Source organism: Asterias amurensis, chromosome 2 (assembly GCF_032118995.1).
Source record: "Asterias amurensis chromosome 2, ASM3211899v1".
Taxonomy (NCBI): domain Eukaryota; kingdom Metazoa; phylum Echinodermata; class Asteroidea; order Forcipulatida; family Asteriidae; genus Asterias; species Asterias amurensis.
Genome location: NC_092649.1, coordinates 20,582,245 through 20,603,402, shown reverse-complemented (window position 1 = coordinate 20,603,402; position 21,158 = coordinate 20,582,245). Strand labels below are relative to the sequence as shown.

The 21,158-nt window shown below is 38.1% G+C and overlaps 2 protein-coding genes and 1 long non-coding RNA gene across 3 annotated transcripts in view; 2 read left to right on the top strand and 1 right to left on the bottom strand.

Annotated features, from left to right (window-relative positions):
- The window catches only part of LOC139953171 (small nuclear ribonucleoprotein F), a 41,802-nt gene extending 34,227 nt beyond the window's left edge, over positions 1-7,575 (bottom strand). The window contains exons 1-2 of the mRNA XM_071952606.1: positions 7,425-7,575; positions 5,587-5,718 (exon numbers count right to left, since the gene is read on the bottom strand). Of these exons, the coding sequence (XP_071808707.1) occupies positions 5,587-5,718; positions 7,425-7,430 (138 nt within the window). The 5' untranslated portion in view covers positions 7,431-7,575. The remainder of the gene's footprint in view (positions 1-5,586; positions 5,719-7,424) is intronic.
- A 402-nt stretch (positions 7,576-7,977) lies between these two features.
- On the top strand, positions 7,978-16,922 carry LOC139953163 (mediator of RNA polymerase II transcription subunit 20-like). The gene is made up of 5 exons (XM_071952593.1): positions 7,978-8,224; positions 11,318-11,460; positions 12,511-12,636; positions 14,423-14,547; positions 15,455-16,922. Exons 1-5 carry the CDS (start codon positions 8,211-8,213, stop codon positions 15,653-15,655), a joined length of 609 nt encoding a protein of 202 aa, XP_071808694.1. The 5' UTR covers positions 7,978-8,210; the 3' UTR covers positions 15,656-16,922.
- An 894-nt stretch (positions 16,923-17,816) lies between these two features.
- LOC139954285 (uncharacterized) lies at positions 17,817-20,627 on the top strand. The gene is made up of 3 exons (XR_011788083.1): positions 17,817-17,955; positions 19,017-19,165; positions 19,708-20,627. It is a non-coding gene; the product is annotated as an uncharacterized lncRNA (long non-coding RNA).
- The last annotated feature ends 531 nt before the right edge of the window (positions 20,628-21,158 follow it).

The window sequence follows — 21,158 nt, the reverse complement described above, 5'->3', positions numbered from 1 at the left end:
CAATGATCATTGCGAAACAAGGATGTCATTATGACATAATCAGAAGTCACGTGACGTCATCTTAAAGGTGTTGTATTTTAAATGTTTGAAAATTTATAACAAATCAGCCACAAGAGACCGTAGGTTTCTGTTTGCGGGATTGGGGAGGAATAAATAAGGTCTTCATTTTGTTTCGTGTGCGTGACCTCACATGACCTCTACTTCCGGTCGAAACCGGAAGTGGCCCTCTAATTCAAAATTGGAAAAAGATATGAAGTTGCTTTTAACGATGTTAGTGCGTGGCAAGGGTGGGCAGTTCAAAAAAAATACCAATGACGTCACAAATTGCAACGGCGCCCTCTAGCGGCAGGATGAAAACTCTTCAAAATGGACTTTTTGAAGATGTCTGTGGTGAAGTTTTTTGTAATCACTTTAAATTTTACACACAAGTTAACTGTCAGGCAGCCATCATATGTGTGAAGTTTCAGATCAATGACGTCATCGGGGGTCACGTGACGCGGCCTTAAAGGTGCACTTTTTGAACTAATATAACTCCCTAAGTAATTATGCGATCATGTTGAAACTTGGTAGGTTGTTGGATATTGACAAGTTCTTATGAAATATTAAAGGACGTCATGATGACGTCATCACATGATTTTTTATGATTTTTTCAATTTTTGCACCTTTAACACATAAATTGCTATCTGAATATGGTATAATCCAAATTATTTTTTATTTATGCCACATTGGGTAAAATTGCTTTGAATACCCAACAAATTTAAAACTCAGTTGAGAAATTTGAAATTTTTGTTGACGAAACAGCTCTGCATTTGTGCACAAATGCAATTTAGCTCTAGTTATTATTATTATTATTATTATTTTTTTTTTTATTTGTCATCTTCAGAAAAATTTCATATAAGTGCTGATTTGCAATGTTCCCAAAGAGCAATTGCAATGAAATTTTCAGGGATGAAAGGTATTGGTGCAATGATCATTGCGAAACAAGGATGTCATTATGACATAATCAGAAGTCACGTGACGTCATCTTAAAGGTGTTGTATTTTAAATGTTTGAAAATTTATAACAAATCAGCCACAAGAGACCGTAGGTTTCTGTTTGCGGGATTGGGGAGGGATAAATAAGGTCTTCATTTTGTTTCGTGTGCGTGACCTCACATGACCTCTACTTCCGGTCGAAACCGGAAGTGGCCCTCTAATTCAAAATTGGAAAAAGATATGAAGTTGCTTTTATCGATGTTAGTGCGTGGCAAGGGTGGGCAGTTCAAAAAAAATACCAATGACGTCACAAAATGCAACGGCGCCCTCTAGCGGCAGGTTGAAAACTCGTCAAAATGGACTTTTTGAAGATGTGTGTGGTGAAGTTTTTTGTAATCACTTCAAATTTTACACACACGTTAACTGTCAGGCAGCGATCATATGTGTGAAGTTTCAGATCAATGACGTCATTGGGGGTCACGTGACGCGGCCTTAAAGGTGCACTTTTTGAACTAATATAACTCTCTAAGTAATTATGCGATTATGTTGAAACTTGGTAGGTTGTTAGATATTGGCAAACTCTCGTGAATTGTGAAACGACGTCATAGTGACGTCATCTCACGATATTTTATGATTTTTTAAATTTTTGCACCTTTAACACATAAATTGCTATCCGAACATGGTATAATCCAAATTTTTTTTTTTTAATAGCCTGGATTAGTCATAACTGCTATAAAAAAAAAAAATTTCAAATTCAGTTGACAAAACTTAAATTGTTATTAACGAAACAGCTCTGCATTTGTGCACAAATGCAATCATGTCTAGTTTTTATTTTTATTTGTCATCTTCAGAAAAATTTCATATAAGTGCTGATTTGCAATGTTCCCAAGAAGCAATTGCAATGAAATTTTCAGGGATGAAAGGTATTGGTGCAATGATCATTGCGAAACAAGGATGTCATTATGACATAATCAGAAGTCACGTGACGTCATCTTAAAGGTGTTGTATTTTAAATGTTTGAAAATTTATTACAAATCAGCCACAAGAGACCGTAGGTTTCTGTTTGCGGGATTGGGGAGGAATAAATAAGGTCTTCATTTTGTTTCATGTGCGTGACCTCACATGACCTCTACTTCCTGTCGAAACGGGCCAAAAACGGAAGTGCCCTGTAACTCAAAAGTGGCAAAAGTTATGAAGTTGCTTTCCAGGGACGTATGTGTCTAGCAAGGGTGGGCAGTTCAAAAAAATATCGATGACGTCACAAAATGCAACAGCGCCCTCTAGCGGCAGGTTGAAAACTCGTCAAAATGGACTTTTTGAAGATGTGTGTGGTGAAGTTTTTTGTAATCACTTCAAATTTTACACACACGTTAACTGTCAGGTAGCCATCATATGTGTGAAGTTTCAGATCAATGACTTCATTGGGGGTTACGTGACGCGGCCTTAAAGGTGCAATTTTTGAACTAATCTAACTCCCGAAGTAATTATGCGATTATGTTGAAACTTGGTAGGTTGTTAGATATTGGCAAGCTCTCGTGAATTATGAAATGACGTCATGATGACGTCATCACACGATAATTTATGATTTTTGCTATTTTTGCACCTTTAACACATAAATTGCTATCCGAACATGGTATAATCCAAATTATTTTTTTAAATAGCCTGGATTAATCATAACTGCTGTAAAAAAAGAATGAATTTCAAATTCAGTTGACAAGAAAATTTAAATTGTTATTAACGAAACAGCTCTGCATTTGTGCACAAATGCAATCATGTCTAGTTTTTTTTTTTTTTCGTTTTGAAAATTTTGTGTATAATTACATGTGGGCTAGTGAAAAAACCTGCGGGCGATCGAGAATTTTGGTTGACTCGCGGGCGATTGAAAAAAAAAGTTAAAGGAAACCCCTGCGCAGGTCCGTTGGCCAAATGCCAGTAGAAATCGCGGCGGACCAGCTGAAACACCTTGCCAACTGGTCCGGCTGACCAGTCAAAAATATCGGCAGCGGTACTACAGAACTATGACAATTTTTAAACTATTTTTCAGGCTCGAATAAAATGTAAAAACATTCACTCAAGGTTTGGATAAAATATAATAAAAATTACTCGAAGTGCCGCTGAACGCTGGCAAACTTCCGACGATCACGCATACACAGCGCAAAATCCCATCATGCAACGCAAAGGCTTATAGTCTTCGTATGAGTTCACGTGTGGCAGAAAGTGTAAGAAATACTGAACGCTAGAGGGCGTTTCAGAATATCCGATAGCGTGGGAACAGACGCCCTCTATTGGTGAAAGTACGCAATAGCTTACAAAACTAGCTTCAATCGCCTTGACAGAAGACCACAAAGCAAAACACATTCTGTCAGCAGCATGGTCGGTCAACGGAGCAGATTTCCGTGTGGGAATAAGAGTCTAGCGTGTTTACGAAAAACGAGCGAGACGGTGAGGCTTCATTCAACAAAAATTACCAAGTTAGGATACTCTGGATGAGCAAAAAGGAGTATTTAATTGTGTTTAGTAAAGTTCTTCCGTCCTGATTTTGGGTAATTTTGTTGTTATTTGGGGCTTGTTTTTTTTTGCGGACGATTGGTGGGCGATCTAGTTTATCCATGGTTTTATTGGTCACATACATGTATAATGCGCGGTTGTTTGGGGTTTTTTGCGGGTTGATTTCAAGAAAGACTTGGGTTCTGGAATGCAATCATGTGTTAAGCAAAGACGCAGTTGTTTTTGCTGTATTTAAAAACGTTTTTTAAATGAAAATTTTGTTCACAAAACAGACGCCAAACTCGTCTCGTCAAACTCGTCAAAAATACCGTCAAACTCGTATGCTTCTTCATGGACTTTTTTGATGTCTACTATTTGTTGGGGGTTTTTCTGGATGAAAGTGGGAAGATTTTGGGAACTTCGGTACGATGTATTATGTTTATGAATACTTATTAAAACTACAATAATAGGCAATGTTTATACATGATAAAATAACTTGAGCGATCGCACGTAACCCTCCCCCACAGTAGATTTGAAGGCAGTACATAAAAAGTTAATGATATTTTAACAGTCGGTTTTAAAGTGGTTTTTGGGGTGTTTTTATAGTAAAAACACTATTTTTCTTTTCTTCATAAAAAAGTTCTTCTTACTTAGGAATACTTTTATGATGAGTGCTTACAATAAACCGTGGACTAAAAAAAAAACTACCTAAATAAAGATCATTTTGCTCTGACAAATAATTTGACCTGTTTTTAAATTAATTTTAATAACGCTATTGTTATTACATTTTTAAAGAAAAAATACTCTCAAATTAATTATCCTTTACGAACACAATAACTTGGTACACATAAATAAAGTATGGCTTCCAGTGCAGTTAAGTTGACATTGCAAATCATGTTGAATTTTGAAATAGCGACGATCGAAAATCGAGCAGTTGGTATACAACAGAATACTATTAGTTTTAAAAAAAATAGCATAAAAAATTGACGGACCAGTCAAAAACCTGGCGGACCAGTGAAAAATCAAGCCAACTGGTCCTGCTGGCCAGTTGAAAAAAAAGTTAAGGGCAACCCCTGACATACATGCATAGTGGGTCATCTTTCATGTACTACCGCAAAGCTCCAAAATGTATTACACATGGACAATAGGATGCTTTGCAGTGTCGAGATACATGTACATGCACTTTAGTAATTCAAAAGGAAAATATCTAAGCGCACTGAAGGCCTGGCCAACTAGTACCACTAATGTTGAAGCTGTGATATGTGTGTCCTTTAAAGGAACACGTTGCCTTGGATCGGATGAGTTGGTCTATAAAAAGCCTTTGTAACCCTTTTTTATAAAATGCAGATATGGCTGGAAAGATATTTTAATAGTAGAATACAATGATCCACACAAGTTTGCCTCGAAATTGCGTGGTTTTCCTTTTACTGTGCGAACTAACACTGTCAAAATTTGACTCCCATAAATGGCCGACCGTGTTAGTCGATGAGGAAAGGAACACGTTGCCTTGGATCGGTCGAGTTGGTCTTTGAAAAGTGTTTGTAACTGTGTTTTATCAAATGCATATGGCTAGAAAGATGTTGTAAAAGTAGAATACAATGATCCACTCAAACATGCCTCGAAACTGCACAGTTTTCCTTTTACCTCGTCGACTAACACGGTCGGCCATTTATGGGAGTCAAATTTTTTACTCCCATAAATGGCCGACCATGTCAGTTCGCACAGTAAAAGGAAAACCACGCAATTTCGAGGCAAACTTGTGTGGATCATTGTATTCTACTTTTACAACATCTTTCTAGCCATATGCATTTGATAAAACACAGTTACAAAACATCTTTCCAACCATATGCATTTTATTAAAAAAAATTTACAAACGCTTTTTATAGACCAACTCGTCCGGTCCAAGGCAACGTGTTCCTTTAACATAAGCAAGACACTTCACCATTGCTTCGTTTTCGGATGGGACGCAAAGCCGTTGGTCCTGTGTGTTGTGTAATGCATGTAAAAGAACCCAGCGCACTTATCGAAAAGAGAAGGGGTTCGCCCGGCTGTCCCTGGATGGATAGTAAATTTCACTAGTAGCTCAGACCTAATATTCTAATGAAGAGCTTGTTGCTTAACTCACCTGTAGGTTCATGTAGCCGTCCACAGAAACCAAGTAGCCTTTGTACTCCATACCCCACTTCAGCTTCACCATGACTGGTTTACCCGTCAGCCCATTAAGAAAGGGCTTAGGGTTCAAGGGAAGCCCCATAGCCTGTAAATGTCAAGGGATAAACAGGTTAACTTACTGTTGTTTTTAAAAACTATGTATCGCATACACATAATTTAAATTAAAATTTCATCTGCAAAAAGGGGAAATGTCAAAAATCGTAATCATTTCACAGGCCTCGCAAGGCAATTTGATTTTCCAACCGGCACTTATTCCAATGGAAAATTTTAAAGTTTTTAAGGAATTTTTGAAGGGGCACCAAGGTCTAAGGGGCAACAAAGACCAGGGGCCGATTTCACAAAGATCTAAAATTGATCGTGACTGCAAATCAATCGTAGTTGCTTAGTAAAGTGTGATGTCACAATACAAATCACTATGGTGATACTGAAAATTGGTCTTGCGATGAACTTTATTGCTTTGTGAAATCGGCCCCAGGTCCTCTGTGGCCTCTATGCAAGTCCAGACAGAACAATCAAGTGACAATGACACTAGTCACCCAGGCCTACTGTGGGCTACTAAAAATTGTGCAACCTACAGTACAATTTTGTTTGAAGTGTCAAGTTCTTTTGATGCCTGTGAATATTCATTAATTGACCAACAAAAGTCTGGTTGTAATCACTGCTGTCATGACTATTCAAAATGATACTCGTATCCTGACCTTTTAAAAGACATTTTGTACCTTCAAAGTCATACTTTTTCATTCTGGAATTGCATGCACCTTGTTTCAAGAGGGTCACGCTGCCAAAATCACACAGCCTCCTCATTAAATGAGGAGGCTGTGTGATTTTAATTAAGACCCAATGTGACTCGACATTAACATTTGAGCACCACAAACTTGATTTTCTTTTTTTTTTCTTTTTTTTTTTGGAGGGGGGGTCATTGAGTCCGCATAGGCTTTGTATTGCAGGCTTTCTGGGTATGGTTCAAGGTTCGAAGTGACCTTATTTTTAAACTGTACTGTTTAATTAGCATGATTAGGCGTGTTCAATTTTCACTTATGGATGTTTATTGGGATAACTTTCCGTATAGCGCCACCACTTTTTCACTCATTTTTACAGAAAGGGATATCTCATTGAGGTAAATTAGATACTATATTATTTCATATCGAATGAAAAAGTGGTGGCGCCATACGGAAACTTTGCCGTTTATTGTTGAACTCAATAGCACGCGAGTGGCGCAATGTGAGATTTAGTGAGTGTCATTCATTTTATCATATAGTTCCTTTATTTACTTCCAGTGTCTATTTCTATGTCATGTTTGGTGGCAGTGTCAACTGTTTTGCATATAATTATAGCCCTTACTTAAAAGGCTTTTAAGTTTTATTAAGTCCTAAGTTGAAAACACAAATAGTAAGAAACTAAACAAAATTAGAACAACTTTTTCAAAATTATAAATAACGCCAAACTTTGTGTCAAAACATTTCTACACCTCCCCAACCTAATATTAATAAGTAATTGTCCGTGAAAAAAACATATTCTATAGAAAGCAGAAGTGACTCTACTGAAACTGAACGAAGTAACAATGGCTCACTTAAAAAATAAGGTTGCCCGCCGCCCCGCACTCTACAACAAGTAGAAGTACAACACAAACACATGACGAGTTGACTAACTCCCCGGTCGGGCACAGAGGACGAGTTAACCCTCCCCGGCCATGCCAGGCATTTTATTTTGTTATTTTAATGTTTACCCACGCTTTTACTTTTAACTTGTATACGACCCACCACAAACCAGAAATAAAGACGTAGAACTTACCGCCATTTTGAAGAAGATACAGTTGACCTTTTGAAACAAATTATCTACGACTAAGTCGAGAAAATAGCAACACACATGCACACACTTTTTCACAGACAACAAATGCGCCACCGTCGGCCGGCTAAAAACGACACAACCACGTTTCTCTCGTAGACTGGTCCCCTGCTTTATCCCAAGCGCAAGCAAAGACAGGTACTTTTTTTAGAACCAGCTATTTCATTGGATACAATCATTTCATTGGATAAAGGCTGAGTGACGTAATATTTTTATATCTGTGTTTTGATTGGTCCGGGTGACGTTTGGTCGTATGGTGCGCTTGCGCGGTCGATAATAGCTAGGTAGGTGAAAGGTGAAGATGGACGTACCGGGGATGGACCGTTTTACACGCGAAATGTGACTTCTAATGTTCAGACTACGGCCCTTTTCTAAACCACGGACTCAGCTCCAGATTCGGCTCAGGCGCCGCGGCTGCTGTTTTGACAATACGCGTGCTTTGCGTACATTCTCAGCCAGAGTTAGCTTCAGACTAGAGGACGGAGCCTGAAGCCGAATCCAAAGCTACTGAAGCCGTGTATTCGAAAAGGGCCTCCTACGTTTCTCATCCATCCTTAAAAATCGCAAGAGGGCGCTCTAACTAAGCTCTAAGTGTGCTTCTAAAAAAAAAAACATGATGCACAGACTGAAAATGAAGTTGGTTGACACAAAATGAGTAGTCCAATTCAGTTATAAATAACAGGAATTGATACCTAACTATAGATATCTGAACCAACTATCAAGATATACACCATGGGGGTAACCTGGTAGGTATATTTGTCCTTGTCTGTTGTTGATTGAGATAAATAAAATGCCAATACAGAATATGTTTGTTTTCTCTGCTAATTCCCACCATCAACAGAACATGATGATCAAGATAAGACACCAAATGACTAAAGCCTTCCTCCTAAAACATGCCTAAGTCTAAACAAGTGGGGTTATATTCCTTGACATGCTAACAATGCTCATGCTTGAGTTGAGGAGTGGCCAGTGCACTGTTTGGTTTATGGGTGTTTTATTACAGCCAAAATTCCCCAAACCAAATAGTGTTATACTTATATGTCCACCATAATACAGTCATTTGACCAGTTCGGGATCATTGACCAGTTCGGGATCACTTCAACTTTGCAAAAACCAAATAATTATATCATTTCTCATTATTACCAATTTCTGTTGATAAATGTGAAGATTAACATCCATTAAACCAACAAACCCAAAATAAGGTGCCAAACATCATCAGCAAATAAATTATGGCCGTTTTCCTGAAGGTTGTCTGCAAAATTTGTCATTTTTTTGTTGAAAAATGTTGGTTGAAAAACACTGTTAAAACTTCTTACCTTTAGAATTGGAGTGCCGGGGCAAAAAATATTTATGTAAAATGATAAGAATGTGTAAAAAACATTCCTGTAATTACTGTGCAGTCATCTTGTTTCTTTGAGGAGACAAAGTTATCAAAATCTTCTTTGAGGGGGCAACTTACCCTTGACCAGTTCGGGATCACTTAACATCTCATTGCGTCAAATGGTGCCGCACTAACTTACTAAGTCTGGTAAAATCATACTACTGCAGTAGAAAGTTTATTTAGTTGATTTTGAGAAACATTACTTCAACAAATTCTTGTAGATTTTTTATTTTGTGAGAAAATTAAGCTTGGAGGGGTCAATAATGCTTTTTAGGTTCGCTTCACTTTTTCATTTGCCTTTGCTGTTGTTTTGTGGTTTTGTCGCTGGGTTTTTGCGCTGCTATTGAAGACACTTGCATGACATTCACTAAAGAAAGGAAGTCCAAGTCCATGCCAACACACCTCTGATGTGTCATGTCCTTGAGAGACAGTTTTATGAATGGGAGTATGGGTTTGCAATAAAGGGCACTCTACTGATTCAGAATAGATTCAACTGATCCTGAACTGGTCAAACAGGTGACGATACTTTTCTCAAAGCCTCTTCAAAAGAACTAATCTTTTTTTGTCAGTGAATACTTGGTGAGTTTTATGACATGTTTAGGTAAACTGATAAACTTTTTTGTTTAAGATATCAAAGAGATTGCAACAAAAAACCATGTGAATTCAAGAAGTGATCCAGAACTGGTCAAACGACTGTAGTATGTTATGATGGTGGACATTTTTTACATCACTATTATTAGTATTTCGGTTTGGGAAATTTTGGCATCACTCAAAATGGCTTATTATGATGGTAATCATTAAATATTTTTTCAACATCATTTCATTTCAGATACATTTATTTCATATCAACATCAATCAATACAGTGTCGTAGTATTAATAACATTGTTCAGATAATAACTTGTACTTGGGGAAAACTTAATCCAGTTAATGAACAAAAAATAGAAAATAGCTTGACGTCAACATGTAAATTGTAGGAAGAAGAAGCAAAATTTTTTTTTCCTCTTCCCTAAAGACAAGGACAATTTACACAAAAATGAACACTAACAAACAAAAGGGACATGGACATTATGCATGAGTGAGACTGGGCAATAGATAAAATATTTACTAAAAAGTGTTGTGTATTAGATATATAATGAATAAGTAGTATATAAATCAATCAAAATCTTCTTAAGCTTTTTACGAAAAGAAAAACATTGACTGACTGTTTAAGATCTGCATTAAGGCTATCCAGTAAAGGACCCCTTTAATTAATTATCAAAACACACTCTTTTTAAAAAACTCAGTTCTACTTTGTTTCACAAAAAGATTTCCTTTGGCTAAACCATGGGTCTGAAGAGTGTGAACTGAAGCACTAGCAAACAACAAGCCTTGAAGTTTATGTGGCAACAAATTACGAGAGTGTTTAAAGCCATTGGACCCTTTCGGTACAGAAAAAAAAAAAAAAGTTCACAGATTTACAAATAATGTACAGGGTTTACAGAAGGTAATGGTGAAAGACTTCTCTTGAAATATTAGTCCATGAAATGCTTTACTTTTTGAGAAAACGGTAAAACAATATAAATTCTCGTTAGCGAGAATTGCGGATTTGTTATAAACACATGTCATGACACGGCGAAACGCGCGAAAACAGGAGTGGGTTTTCCCGTTATTTTCTCCTGACTCCGATGTCCGATTGAGCCTAAATTTCCACAGGATTGTTATTTTATATATATAAGTTGTGATACACGAAGTGTGGGACTTGGACAATACTGTTTACCAAAAGGGTCCAACGGCTTTAAACATAAAATTTGCTACATTAAGAGAATGAATATCGCCAAGTTTTAAGATACTTGATGTAACAAACAGTGGGGAAGTATGTTCCAGATAACCTGCACCATGAATTACACGGATTGCCGTTTTCTGTCACAAAAACAATTTATTACAACCTGGTTTAGATGAACCCCAGGCAAGAGAAGCGTAATTGAAATAAGGAAGAACAAAGGAGTTATAAAGGGTTACCAAAATGTGTTTGGGTAGAAACCACTTAAGTCTGCTCATGACTCCAACATTCCTTGACACTTTAGTACACAAACTACTAATGTGGTAATTCCAAGAGAGATTTTCATCAATAAAAATGCCAAGGAATTTAGTGGATTTGACTTTAGATAAAATAACAACATTTAAAATAAGTGGAGTATCTTGATGATTTGTGTGCTGTCTTGCAGAGAAAATAATATAGTTTGTCTCGAGTAAATTAACACACAATCTATTCGACAAGAGCCATTTGCCAAACTTTGACAAGTTCAACATTTAAATCATGCATGTTTTGTTAACTTAATCATATCATGCCACTAGCCTCCTTTTAGTCTTGGTACAACAAAACAACTTCAATTCATTCAAGCACTTTGTGCACATTCAATTGAAAAAGCCCATAGGTTTTCTGTGTCAATTAATTTAAATTTTTCACTTTTTGTTTAGTGTTTGCCAATGGTCTGTGACTGAAAATAAGACAGTTCAGCAAATGGTGGAGATGCTAACCCGGCGAATTGAGGTCCTTGGTGCTGTCAAGACGGGCAACTTCTGTGTAGATTGCGAGACTTATCAGTCAGCACCAACAATGAGTAAGAAATCTATCAAGTTAAACATTTAGAAGTTTGCATTTTACTAATAACTGATCAGTAGGAACATCAAATAAACATAATTGGAATGAATGTATAATATTATATTGTTGTTTGATAACTCACAAGTAATAAACTGACTAGTTTATGTTTAAATGATTTTGAGGTTGAACAAAGGAAAATTTTACTATAGCAAGATTTGGACCAATGACCTCCAGATTACTGTTCCGGTGCTCTACCAACTGAGCTATCTAGCCCTATGTTGGCAGTCTCCCTATTTTGTCAGTACAACACCTTTGCTCAGAGAGGCCAGTCAGAAGCTAGACAACATTGCCAGGTACCCATTGATCACACCATGGAGGAATCACACCTAGAAGCTGAAAGATGCTATGTCAGATGTTTGGCCCCAAACATTAAAAAATAGATTTTTTTGAGTGAATGGTATTTCAAAGAGTATCTCCCGCTCTAACAAAAAAAAGGTTTAACTTTTACTTTAAATGGTCAGGAACCATAAAACACATAAGAATTGGTCACGTGATATATTGTCGGGGTCCCAACAAAAACTAATTTTGAGCACTTTATTTCACTGCTACTAATAATTGGCGGCTTTTTTCGTGCAATGGCTCAAATGATAGCTAGTAACTCTCTCGACCCCCATCAAAATACCTGAAATACCTTTGAATTTTAAATCAAAATTTTTGGGTCAAATGGGCCAAAAATCTGACGTACATGTAGCATCTTTAAACCACACCAAGTTTACGATACAACCTGAGAAGCTAAAGCCTAGGGAGCAATCAAAGGGGATGTGACCTCACTGACCTTTTATTTCAGTCTTCAAATAATAAACCACAAGGGAAACTGACTGGGTAAATTTTTAATGATTTGGACTTGAACCAAAACTTAATGGAAAAACACTTAGAAGTGTTTATTCTCTTGGGTTGCTTTGCAATGGTTCACACTCAAGTCAAAAGTCCTTTTCACGGAAACTCTGTATTTTCTTACAATTTTGTTTCCAAATTTAGCAAAATTTGTTCTCTGTAAATTTCCCAATAGATGCTTCTAAGTTGGTTCATCTGATGCATAACAGTGAGCAGCCAGTGACGTGTTATGGAATCACAGATACTGGTGCTCATATTATCACCGATAATCATTTTGATGGCATCATGCAGAAACTTAAAGGTATGTGAATTAAGACGATTTAAAGGCACTGGACACTATTGGTATACTCAAATTAATTGTTAGCATAAAAACTTACTTGGTAACAAGCAATGGAGAGCTGTTGATAGTTTAAAACATTGTGAGAAAACGGCTCCCACTGAAGTAACATAGTTTCGAGAAGGGGGTAATTTCTCACTCAAATAATAAAAGACTTCAGGACTGAAGCCGTTTTTAGCCATCTGATGAAAGCACACAAATTTGTGCATCAATGGTGTTTTTTCTTTCATTATTCTCTTTCAACTTTGATGACCACTTGAGTCCAAATTTCCACAGATTTATTTGTGTATGCATGTTGTATGGGATACACCAAGTGAGAATACTGGTCTTTGACAATTACCAAAGGTGTCCAGTGCCTTTAAATGAAGGTCTCTGACTTGAAGCCCAAACAGTCCTACATCTACCATAGTCCCTTTCAGAAAGTGCCGACATCCCTACTGACTTTGAAGGGGGTAACCCTGTTTCAGCCCCAGGAGTAGTTGGCAGTGTGCCCCTGGTGACAGCTGATCTGGGTCAACAGCCCAAATAGTTTAAATGTACTTGAAGTGGCCATCTGGCCTTGTGAAGTTACGCGATATCTCATTTTCAAAATAAGATTAAACTATAAAACAAACTAGAGGGTCCAGATCGACTTTCAAAGAAATATGTAGTGTTGTAACACCCCTTGCAAGTATTCTGCCTGCTCATTGGTTTAGAGCGCGTCACATGACATGTCTTAGTTTTGCCATGCGCTAGTCCAAAGACTAGCACACGGCGCCGTACGCTAGTCCGAAGACTAGCACACGGGGCCGTGCGCTAGTCCGACAGACTAGCACACGGCGTGCAGTACCCAGACGTCCGTTGCGTGTACGAGGATGATAAATTAATAGTCTGTAACCATTTCGGAATGCACGACACTACATGCAACACAGTAAGTAAAAGTGTTTGCAATCTGTATTTGCGTCGTCCGTGGATTGTAGCATTCAGGTCTGTAACTTAATAATAATAGTACAGTATTTAGAAATGTTTGGGGTGTTATAAAACAAATATTGACTGCTTTTACTCGTGCAATGGTTAAAAACTATGACTCCCTCGGTGATCCCCGGAGCGTTCTGCATTCGGGAAAATAGAACGCTCCAGGGATCACCTCGGGAGTCATAGTTTTAACCATAGCACTCGAAGCAGTCAATATTTGTATATTATAACACACCTCTTGCTTGTTCTGCATTCTGGTTGGCTAAAACACGGTCACGTGGGATGAACTAATATAGTCTAGTGCTCGCGCGCACATGTTTGCGGAAACTAGTTCCCGAGCGGGCACTAGTCTTTGAAAATAGCGCCCTCTCTTGACTTGAACCGTGAACAGCAACTACAAAATGTCATTTCTTTTCCAGATTTCTGTTCTTATTTCACATTTAAAACCGAGCTGTGTTATAAAACACATATTGACTGGCATAATTCGGTAACTAGTGTACGTCTATCCCCCTTGGGCCTGTGAGTGACCAGAAGAGGGGCCTATTTCCCTTGGCCTTCGGCCTCGGGAAATAGGTCCCTCTTCTGGTCACTCAAATTCCCTCGGGGGAATAGTCGTATACTAGTTACCTCATTGCCAGTCAATATGTGTATAATATTTTACTTGTTTTCAAACACTAGCCAGTAAGAACCCTTGTTATTGGGTCTAGGCTCCAGTCTTGGTACAACAGAATAACTTCTAGCTCTTAGTCAGTAAGAACCCTTGTTGATAACTTTCTCCTGTCATGTTTGCATCTAGGATTTTACACGCCAAGGAAATCAGCTCGAATGGAATCCAAAGGGCAGCGCTTTGACCTCGGAGACTTTGTCATCAAGGTTGGGATTGTGTCCATCGGACCACACACCAGAGGAATACTTATGGAGGTAAGGTGTCTGGGTCCCCAAACTTACCAAAAGTACTCTCTTGTCTAAACATCACCTGGCCATCGAGGTTGTGAGACATTAGACCTTATGCATTGACGTCATCCAGCGGCCATCTTAGTGGAACAACGGTGACGAAACAATCGAAACGCACAGATTTGTACGCGCGGAGCACAGGATTGGCCAATGAACAACCTCCTTTTGACCTCTAGGTGAGGGCGCCCTACTGAAACGATGTCATGTGCATAAGGTCTATAATGAAAGAAAAAACACGCTTGTTGCACAAATTTGTATTCTTTAAGATGCCTATAAAAGGCTTCAGGCCTGCAGTCTTTTTAAAATAATAATTTGAGTGAGAAAAAACGCTTTCTCAAAGACTACGTTACTTCAGAGGGAGTCAATTCTCACAATGTTTTATACTATCAACAGGTCTCCATTGCTTGTTACCAAGTAAGTTTTTATGCCAACAATTATTATGAGTAATTACCAATTTAGTGTCCAGTGCCTTAAAGCCATTGGACACTTTCAGTAAACAGTTTTGTCCAAGGCCTACACTTCGTGTATCACAACTTATATATAAAATAACAAACTTGTGATAATTTAGGCACAATTGGTCATCGGAGTCGGGCGAAAATAACGCGAAAACCCACCCTTGTTTCCGCACGTTTCGCCGTGTCATGACATGTGTTTAAAATTAATCTGTAATCCTCGATATCGAGAATTGATATTGTTTTAATGTTTTCTCAAAAAGGAAAGCATTTCGTGGAATAATATTTCAAGAGAAGTCTTTCACACTTCCCTTCTGTGAACCCTGTAAATTATTTGTAAATATGTGAACTTTTAATTTGTTTTCTGTACCGAAAGTGTCCAATGGCTTTAAATACTATTTGTTATTCTGTCTTTTAACCAGGTGGAATACACACCGTGCATTGTGGTGACAGACTGCTGGCATCTTCTTAATGAGTTCATGCAGAGTTTTATGGGCAGCCAAGCTCCGAGTCTCCCCAACTCCCTGATGGCCAAGCAGGACACACCCGTTACACCAATTGATACCATGGTGCAGTATCTTGAACACTTTAACAACTTCAGGAAAGGACCTGCAAACAGATGATGTGTATATAATGCAAACATTACTGCGGCGGCGCTTTGTTTGTCACCCTGTTAAGAGCAGGGCAAGTTGTGGCCGAGTGGATGCCTGGAATGACACGCAGGCCACAGAGACACTGGCCTCTGATGCCCCTGGTCTTGGCCTTTGTGCCCCTCAAAAATTCCCATTGGTAATTACTCAAAATAATTATAAGCCTAAAACCTCACTTGGTAACGAGTAATGGGGAGAGGTTGGTAGTGTAACACATTGTGAGAAACGGCTCCCTCTGAAGTGGAGTGGTTTTTGAGAAAGAAGTAACTTTCCACGAGTTTGATTCCGAGACCTAATATTTAGAATTTGAGGTCTCTCGAAATCAAGCATCTAAACGCACACAACTTCGTGTGACAAGGGTGTTTTTTCTTTCATTATTATCTCGCAACTTCGATGACAGATTGAGCTCAAATTTTCACAGGGTTGTTATTTTATGCATATGTTGAGATACAGCAAATGAGAAGACTGGTCTTTGACAATTACCAATAGTGTCCAGTGTCTTTAAGATTTTCCAATGGAAGTGCCCTTTGCAAAATGAAAATGGCCTTGTCTTTTTCCAACATGTACACAATTGAAATTCCATGGCCTGAGCACCGAACTCAAGCTCTGTCGGTTCTGATCAGCAGAGTATGGTGTCAAGTCTCAGTTGTGTCACTTGTGTTCCGGTTTGCTCGGGTGTTCCTCGCTTGATATTGGCATCATATTGCGTCAGCAGGACCTTTTAAGTCATTACATAGTGCTCTAAAGAATAGGTCTCATACTTCAAAAAGCTCAACATACCTTGCAAGACAAATTCTGAGCGCTTAGTGATACACACCTAGGGGTGTGATAAAGCGCTAAATAAGAACCTAGTATTATAGTTTAGGGTCACCATTCAAAATGAGAAAACAAGTTATTTTTCCACAGGTTTGGAAAACTAACCATGATGGTATTGTCAAGAAATTCATTGTCGAGTAAAAACCATTATTACCAACCATGCCTTATTACCTGTCAGCAGAACAATACAAAACCATTGTACACCTGGGTGAAGAGAAGCAATTGTGGTTAAAAGGGCACAAGTCAGTGTCACAGCTTGGATTTATGTGAATTAACATGCAGGCTTAGACTGGAAATATTTTGCATATATTAGAGTTGTTCATGATTAACTACTACTCAAATGAGCGGAAAGAGGGCAAGTGACTTTTTGTGCCGATTCTTTTATGGGTATTTGAGGATTATTAAAAACAAAATTAAAATTATCTTGAAATAAATCAACTCAAAATATTTACAGTTTAAGTCTGCATGTCCAATCACAGTACGGAACTACCTCCATGGGATTACTTTAATTTTGAGTGGTTTCATGTACTTGACCAATAATGTTGCAATTGATCAGAACTTTTAAAAAGTGATGAATGCAAAGTGATCCAGTTTACTGTGTTTCCCTGTCTGAAGCCCGGTTCATACTTCCTGCGAATGCGAAGCGAATTTGACGTGAATTTGACTCCACACCCTCCTTTCGCAGCGATTATTCGCAAGGGAGTAGAGCAGAGGGCAACTGCTGCGAATTGTTCGTTGCGAATTAGTGACGTCAAGATTCGCTTCGCATTCGCATTCGCAGGAAGTATGAACCGGGCTTTATGCTTGCTGACATTATTTGAACATTAAATATGGATCAACAATAAATCAATTTTTACTAAATTTTTGGGTTCATCAGACCTTGTGTTGGTGTACTGTTTCATTATGATTATAATTCAAAGGAAAAAGGCTACTGTCATTCCCTTACAGGCCTACTATCTGACTATTAAAGTACTTAATTTGATAGTACATGTTGTAAGACTAGGAGCGAGTTTAGGTTACTCAGATAGCTAGCGGTCTCATGAAATAGCGCCATCATGTGATATAAATTTTCAATAAATGGTCTATTTGTTTTTGTGTGACGGTAAAGGACAAGCCATCAAGCTTTATGGTTTCAAGCAGTGATATCCAACTTGTTTATCGTTTTGTTTTCGTGAATTATTTGCGAAAGGCTAGTAAAAGGTAATTGAAATAAAATCTTTTACAAATATTTTTTTTTTTAGTAAAAGATAGTTCAAATTAACACAAGCATAGCTATAGTGATGTGAACACCAGCCAACTGACGCTATCGTCATATATAAAAAATAAAAATAAAAAAAGATTATTCAACCCATTGAGTCGGCAAGCAAAATGAAGGACGTAAAAACGACAGAGACAACATCATTGGTTGGAAAGTGTGTTTGGTTCACCAAGGATTTGTACAAAAATCCTTTTAAGAGGTGAGAATTTGAGTAATGTTTCACTGATGTTTTTTAAATTGATAAACTTTTCCAGCGTTTAGGAGGAAAAGAAGACACAAGTTGTGCTTGCAAATAAGTAAAATAAATAGTCGGGTCCCTGGCCACAAGCGTGCATATTTTGTGTGCAAGCAGTGTATAGTTGCATGATGAAACGCTTGGGGACTTTGCACCTTTGGGTCACCACTAAAGATTTTTATTTTTCCCCTCCCTGCCCTCTCCTTGATTTCGTGTTTAACTTTCTGTTTTTGACGAGTATCTTATTTCGCCCAAATTATACATTTCATTTAAGATGGTCGTCAAGATTTTGTGACTCTTTCTAAACTGCTTGATAAACAAGTAATATTTTTAAAAACTGTAGGAAGTCTGAAGTGAAATAAAAACTAACCAAAGAAAGAAAACACTTTTGTCATTTGAAAAACAGAAAAGAAACAAAAAACCCTCTCCTCTGCAACCCGGACCGGCCTAAAAGTTAATTCAGGGTAATTGTTATTTTAATATGCAAGAAAAGCATCGAAGCTTGCAAGTAAGGGCTCTTCATTATAAAGCCATAGACCCAGTAACTGGGGCGCTGTACTCTTTTTTTTGACAAAATTTTGACATTCTCTGTACATAGTCAATTCCTAGTTATTAATTTATTAGCTGTACAATTTAATGCGCTTTATATTTGGTACATTTCTATGTACTGTTTAATTCTCACAATTGTTCAACAAGAGTATGGAATAAACGTATTATTGAATTAAATTGAATTGAATTGCTCTGTCGACAGAGAATGTCAAAATTTTGACAAAAGGAGTACGGCACCCCAGTTAGTGGGTCTAGTAAAGCCTATGCTGTGAAATCTTATAAACAGTCGGTCAGTTCGTGTAATTCCAGGCCCCCCCCCCCCCCCGCCCCCCATCTCAAAGAAATTTCAGATACATTGTACCATGGTTTTTCCTTCCTTCATGATTGTATTTTGCAGATACATGTAAATCTTTCAGATTGATTTAACCATGGAGGTAGGAACTGACCCTGTTTTCCATTAAACTTTTTTGTTTTAGGTCGTTCATCAAAAATGCGTTTCTCTTCGCCTTTGGAGTATGGTTTGCGAGAGAGTTCGCTGATATGGACATAACAACACCAGCTGCTCCACCTATAGCATAATTAAACTCTAACAGGATACAGTGTACAATGGTGATGCAATAATTAGGTAAAATAATGTGTATATAAATAACAATATGTGGCTTCTTGTTAACATCGTCACTTAGTGGTGCTCAAGGCGCTTTAACATACAGTATTTTCCTGCAAGGTATGTGGGACTACGTTTGAATTGTGAGACCTACTCCTTTTACGAAGCACCATGATAAGGGGAAGTTTGACAAGGTGCTGTGGCTAACTATGCAGCCAATAAAACAAGGAATACCAGGGCAAATCCCTTCTCTTTGCGATAAGTGACTGGGTTCTTTTACGTGCATTTCACAACACACAGGACCAATGGCTTTACGTCCCATCCGAGGGACAAAGCATCATGGTTTAGTTTCTTGCTTTAAGGACACAGGTGTCACCACTGGGACTCGAACCCACCCTGCTGATCAGAAACATCAGAGCTCGAGTCCAGTGCTCTTAAACCGATAGGCCACGACGTGCCATGAGCCTTCTTTACATACTAAACATGTTTGTTGAACTCTTGCTATTCGATTTGCAGATATTTTCATTTTTCTGATTGTGTTTTCGTTTCCCATCGTTTTCCAGACCAAAGACCATCAATACTTGGATCCATCAAGATACTCTTGCTCACTCCAACAGCTACTTTATTACAACAGCTCAGCTCCATCCAGAAATTTCCAGCAATCTCTCAACAAGTATTGCACACCCCCACACGGTCATGGAAGATTCCAGGCTGGAAGATTTGATCTGCAACTTTGTTATCAATTGTAGTACCACTAAGTTATTGAAGAGACTACAACTACCCATAGCTAATTCGGTACCAACATCTTTTGTGGCAGACCTGGAATTTCATCTTTGAAAGGGCAAGGCCAATTTATATTCCATTGGAAATCTTAAAATCAATGGGAAACTGTTTTGGAGGGGCATCAAGGCCAAGACCATGGGCAAACAGAGGCCATGGCCTGCTTGTAATTCTAGGCCTGTTGTCCTCCAAAATAATGAATTATGACTCTATTACACCTCAATCTGACTTTGCCTAATATCATAGCTCATTCAATAGGACACAACCTAGGTATTATCAAGTGAAGAAACTATTCAGAAATTGACCCAGTCAGTTATCTATGTGGTTTTTTACTTGATATTGGAAATACAAAAGTCACATATCTCCCTCTTCAGGTGATCCCTTTGCTGTCGCTTCTTAGGTTGTTTCTTCTTTGGTGTGATCCGTGGCTATACGTCAGTTACAGGCTTGTGACTGCCACCCCCAAACAAAGATATTGACAAAATAGGGCGACTGCCATTATACCTCGTTTGAAGAGTTTTTATTTTACTTAAGGAGTGCCAAGGTGTTAAAAATGAGGTGGTCATGTTCGATAGTTACAAAAACTGTATGTAATTCGTTTTTTAAGTGACATAAAAAGGGAGATATGCCTTTGTTTTATTTAAAGACGATGTAATAAAGTTTATGAATAATAAAACAGGTGCTGGCAATATTGTGTTTTTTATCACTTTGTGTGATTGTCCATGTCTTTAGTTCTATTTTCTTTGTTTCACGGGATTGTTACAAAAAAAATTAACGGTTCACTATCAAAAATTTAAATGATTTTAGTTCAAACTAGTTGAGCACTCCCACCCCCCCCCCCCCCCCCCGCCACACACACCCACACCCACACAACCGCACACCCCCAGGGTGAATGACTGGGCGATCAACACTTGAGGCAAACAGTTAATAATAACCATGTAAACCATAGAACAAGAAGTGTGCAAGGGAGAAAGTGTTGTCTTGGTTTGGAGGGAGTTGGTTTATTCTCAAAGATGGACCTGCCAAAAACTGACAGACTCCCGAATAAGGACTTTTTTACTGTGAAATTTAAGGATTTTAGACAAAAAAAGTGAGCCGACTGCACCTTGCAAAGCGCAAATTAACTAATTGAATAGCGCCCTCTGTTGAGTTAAATAAGTACGGACTCTTGAGAGAAAACAAACTGCCATTATCTTAGGTTTGGTGATGCATTATACTTCCTGTAATCTATTGT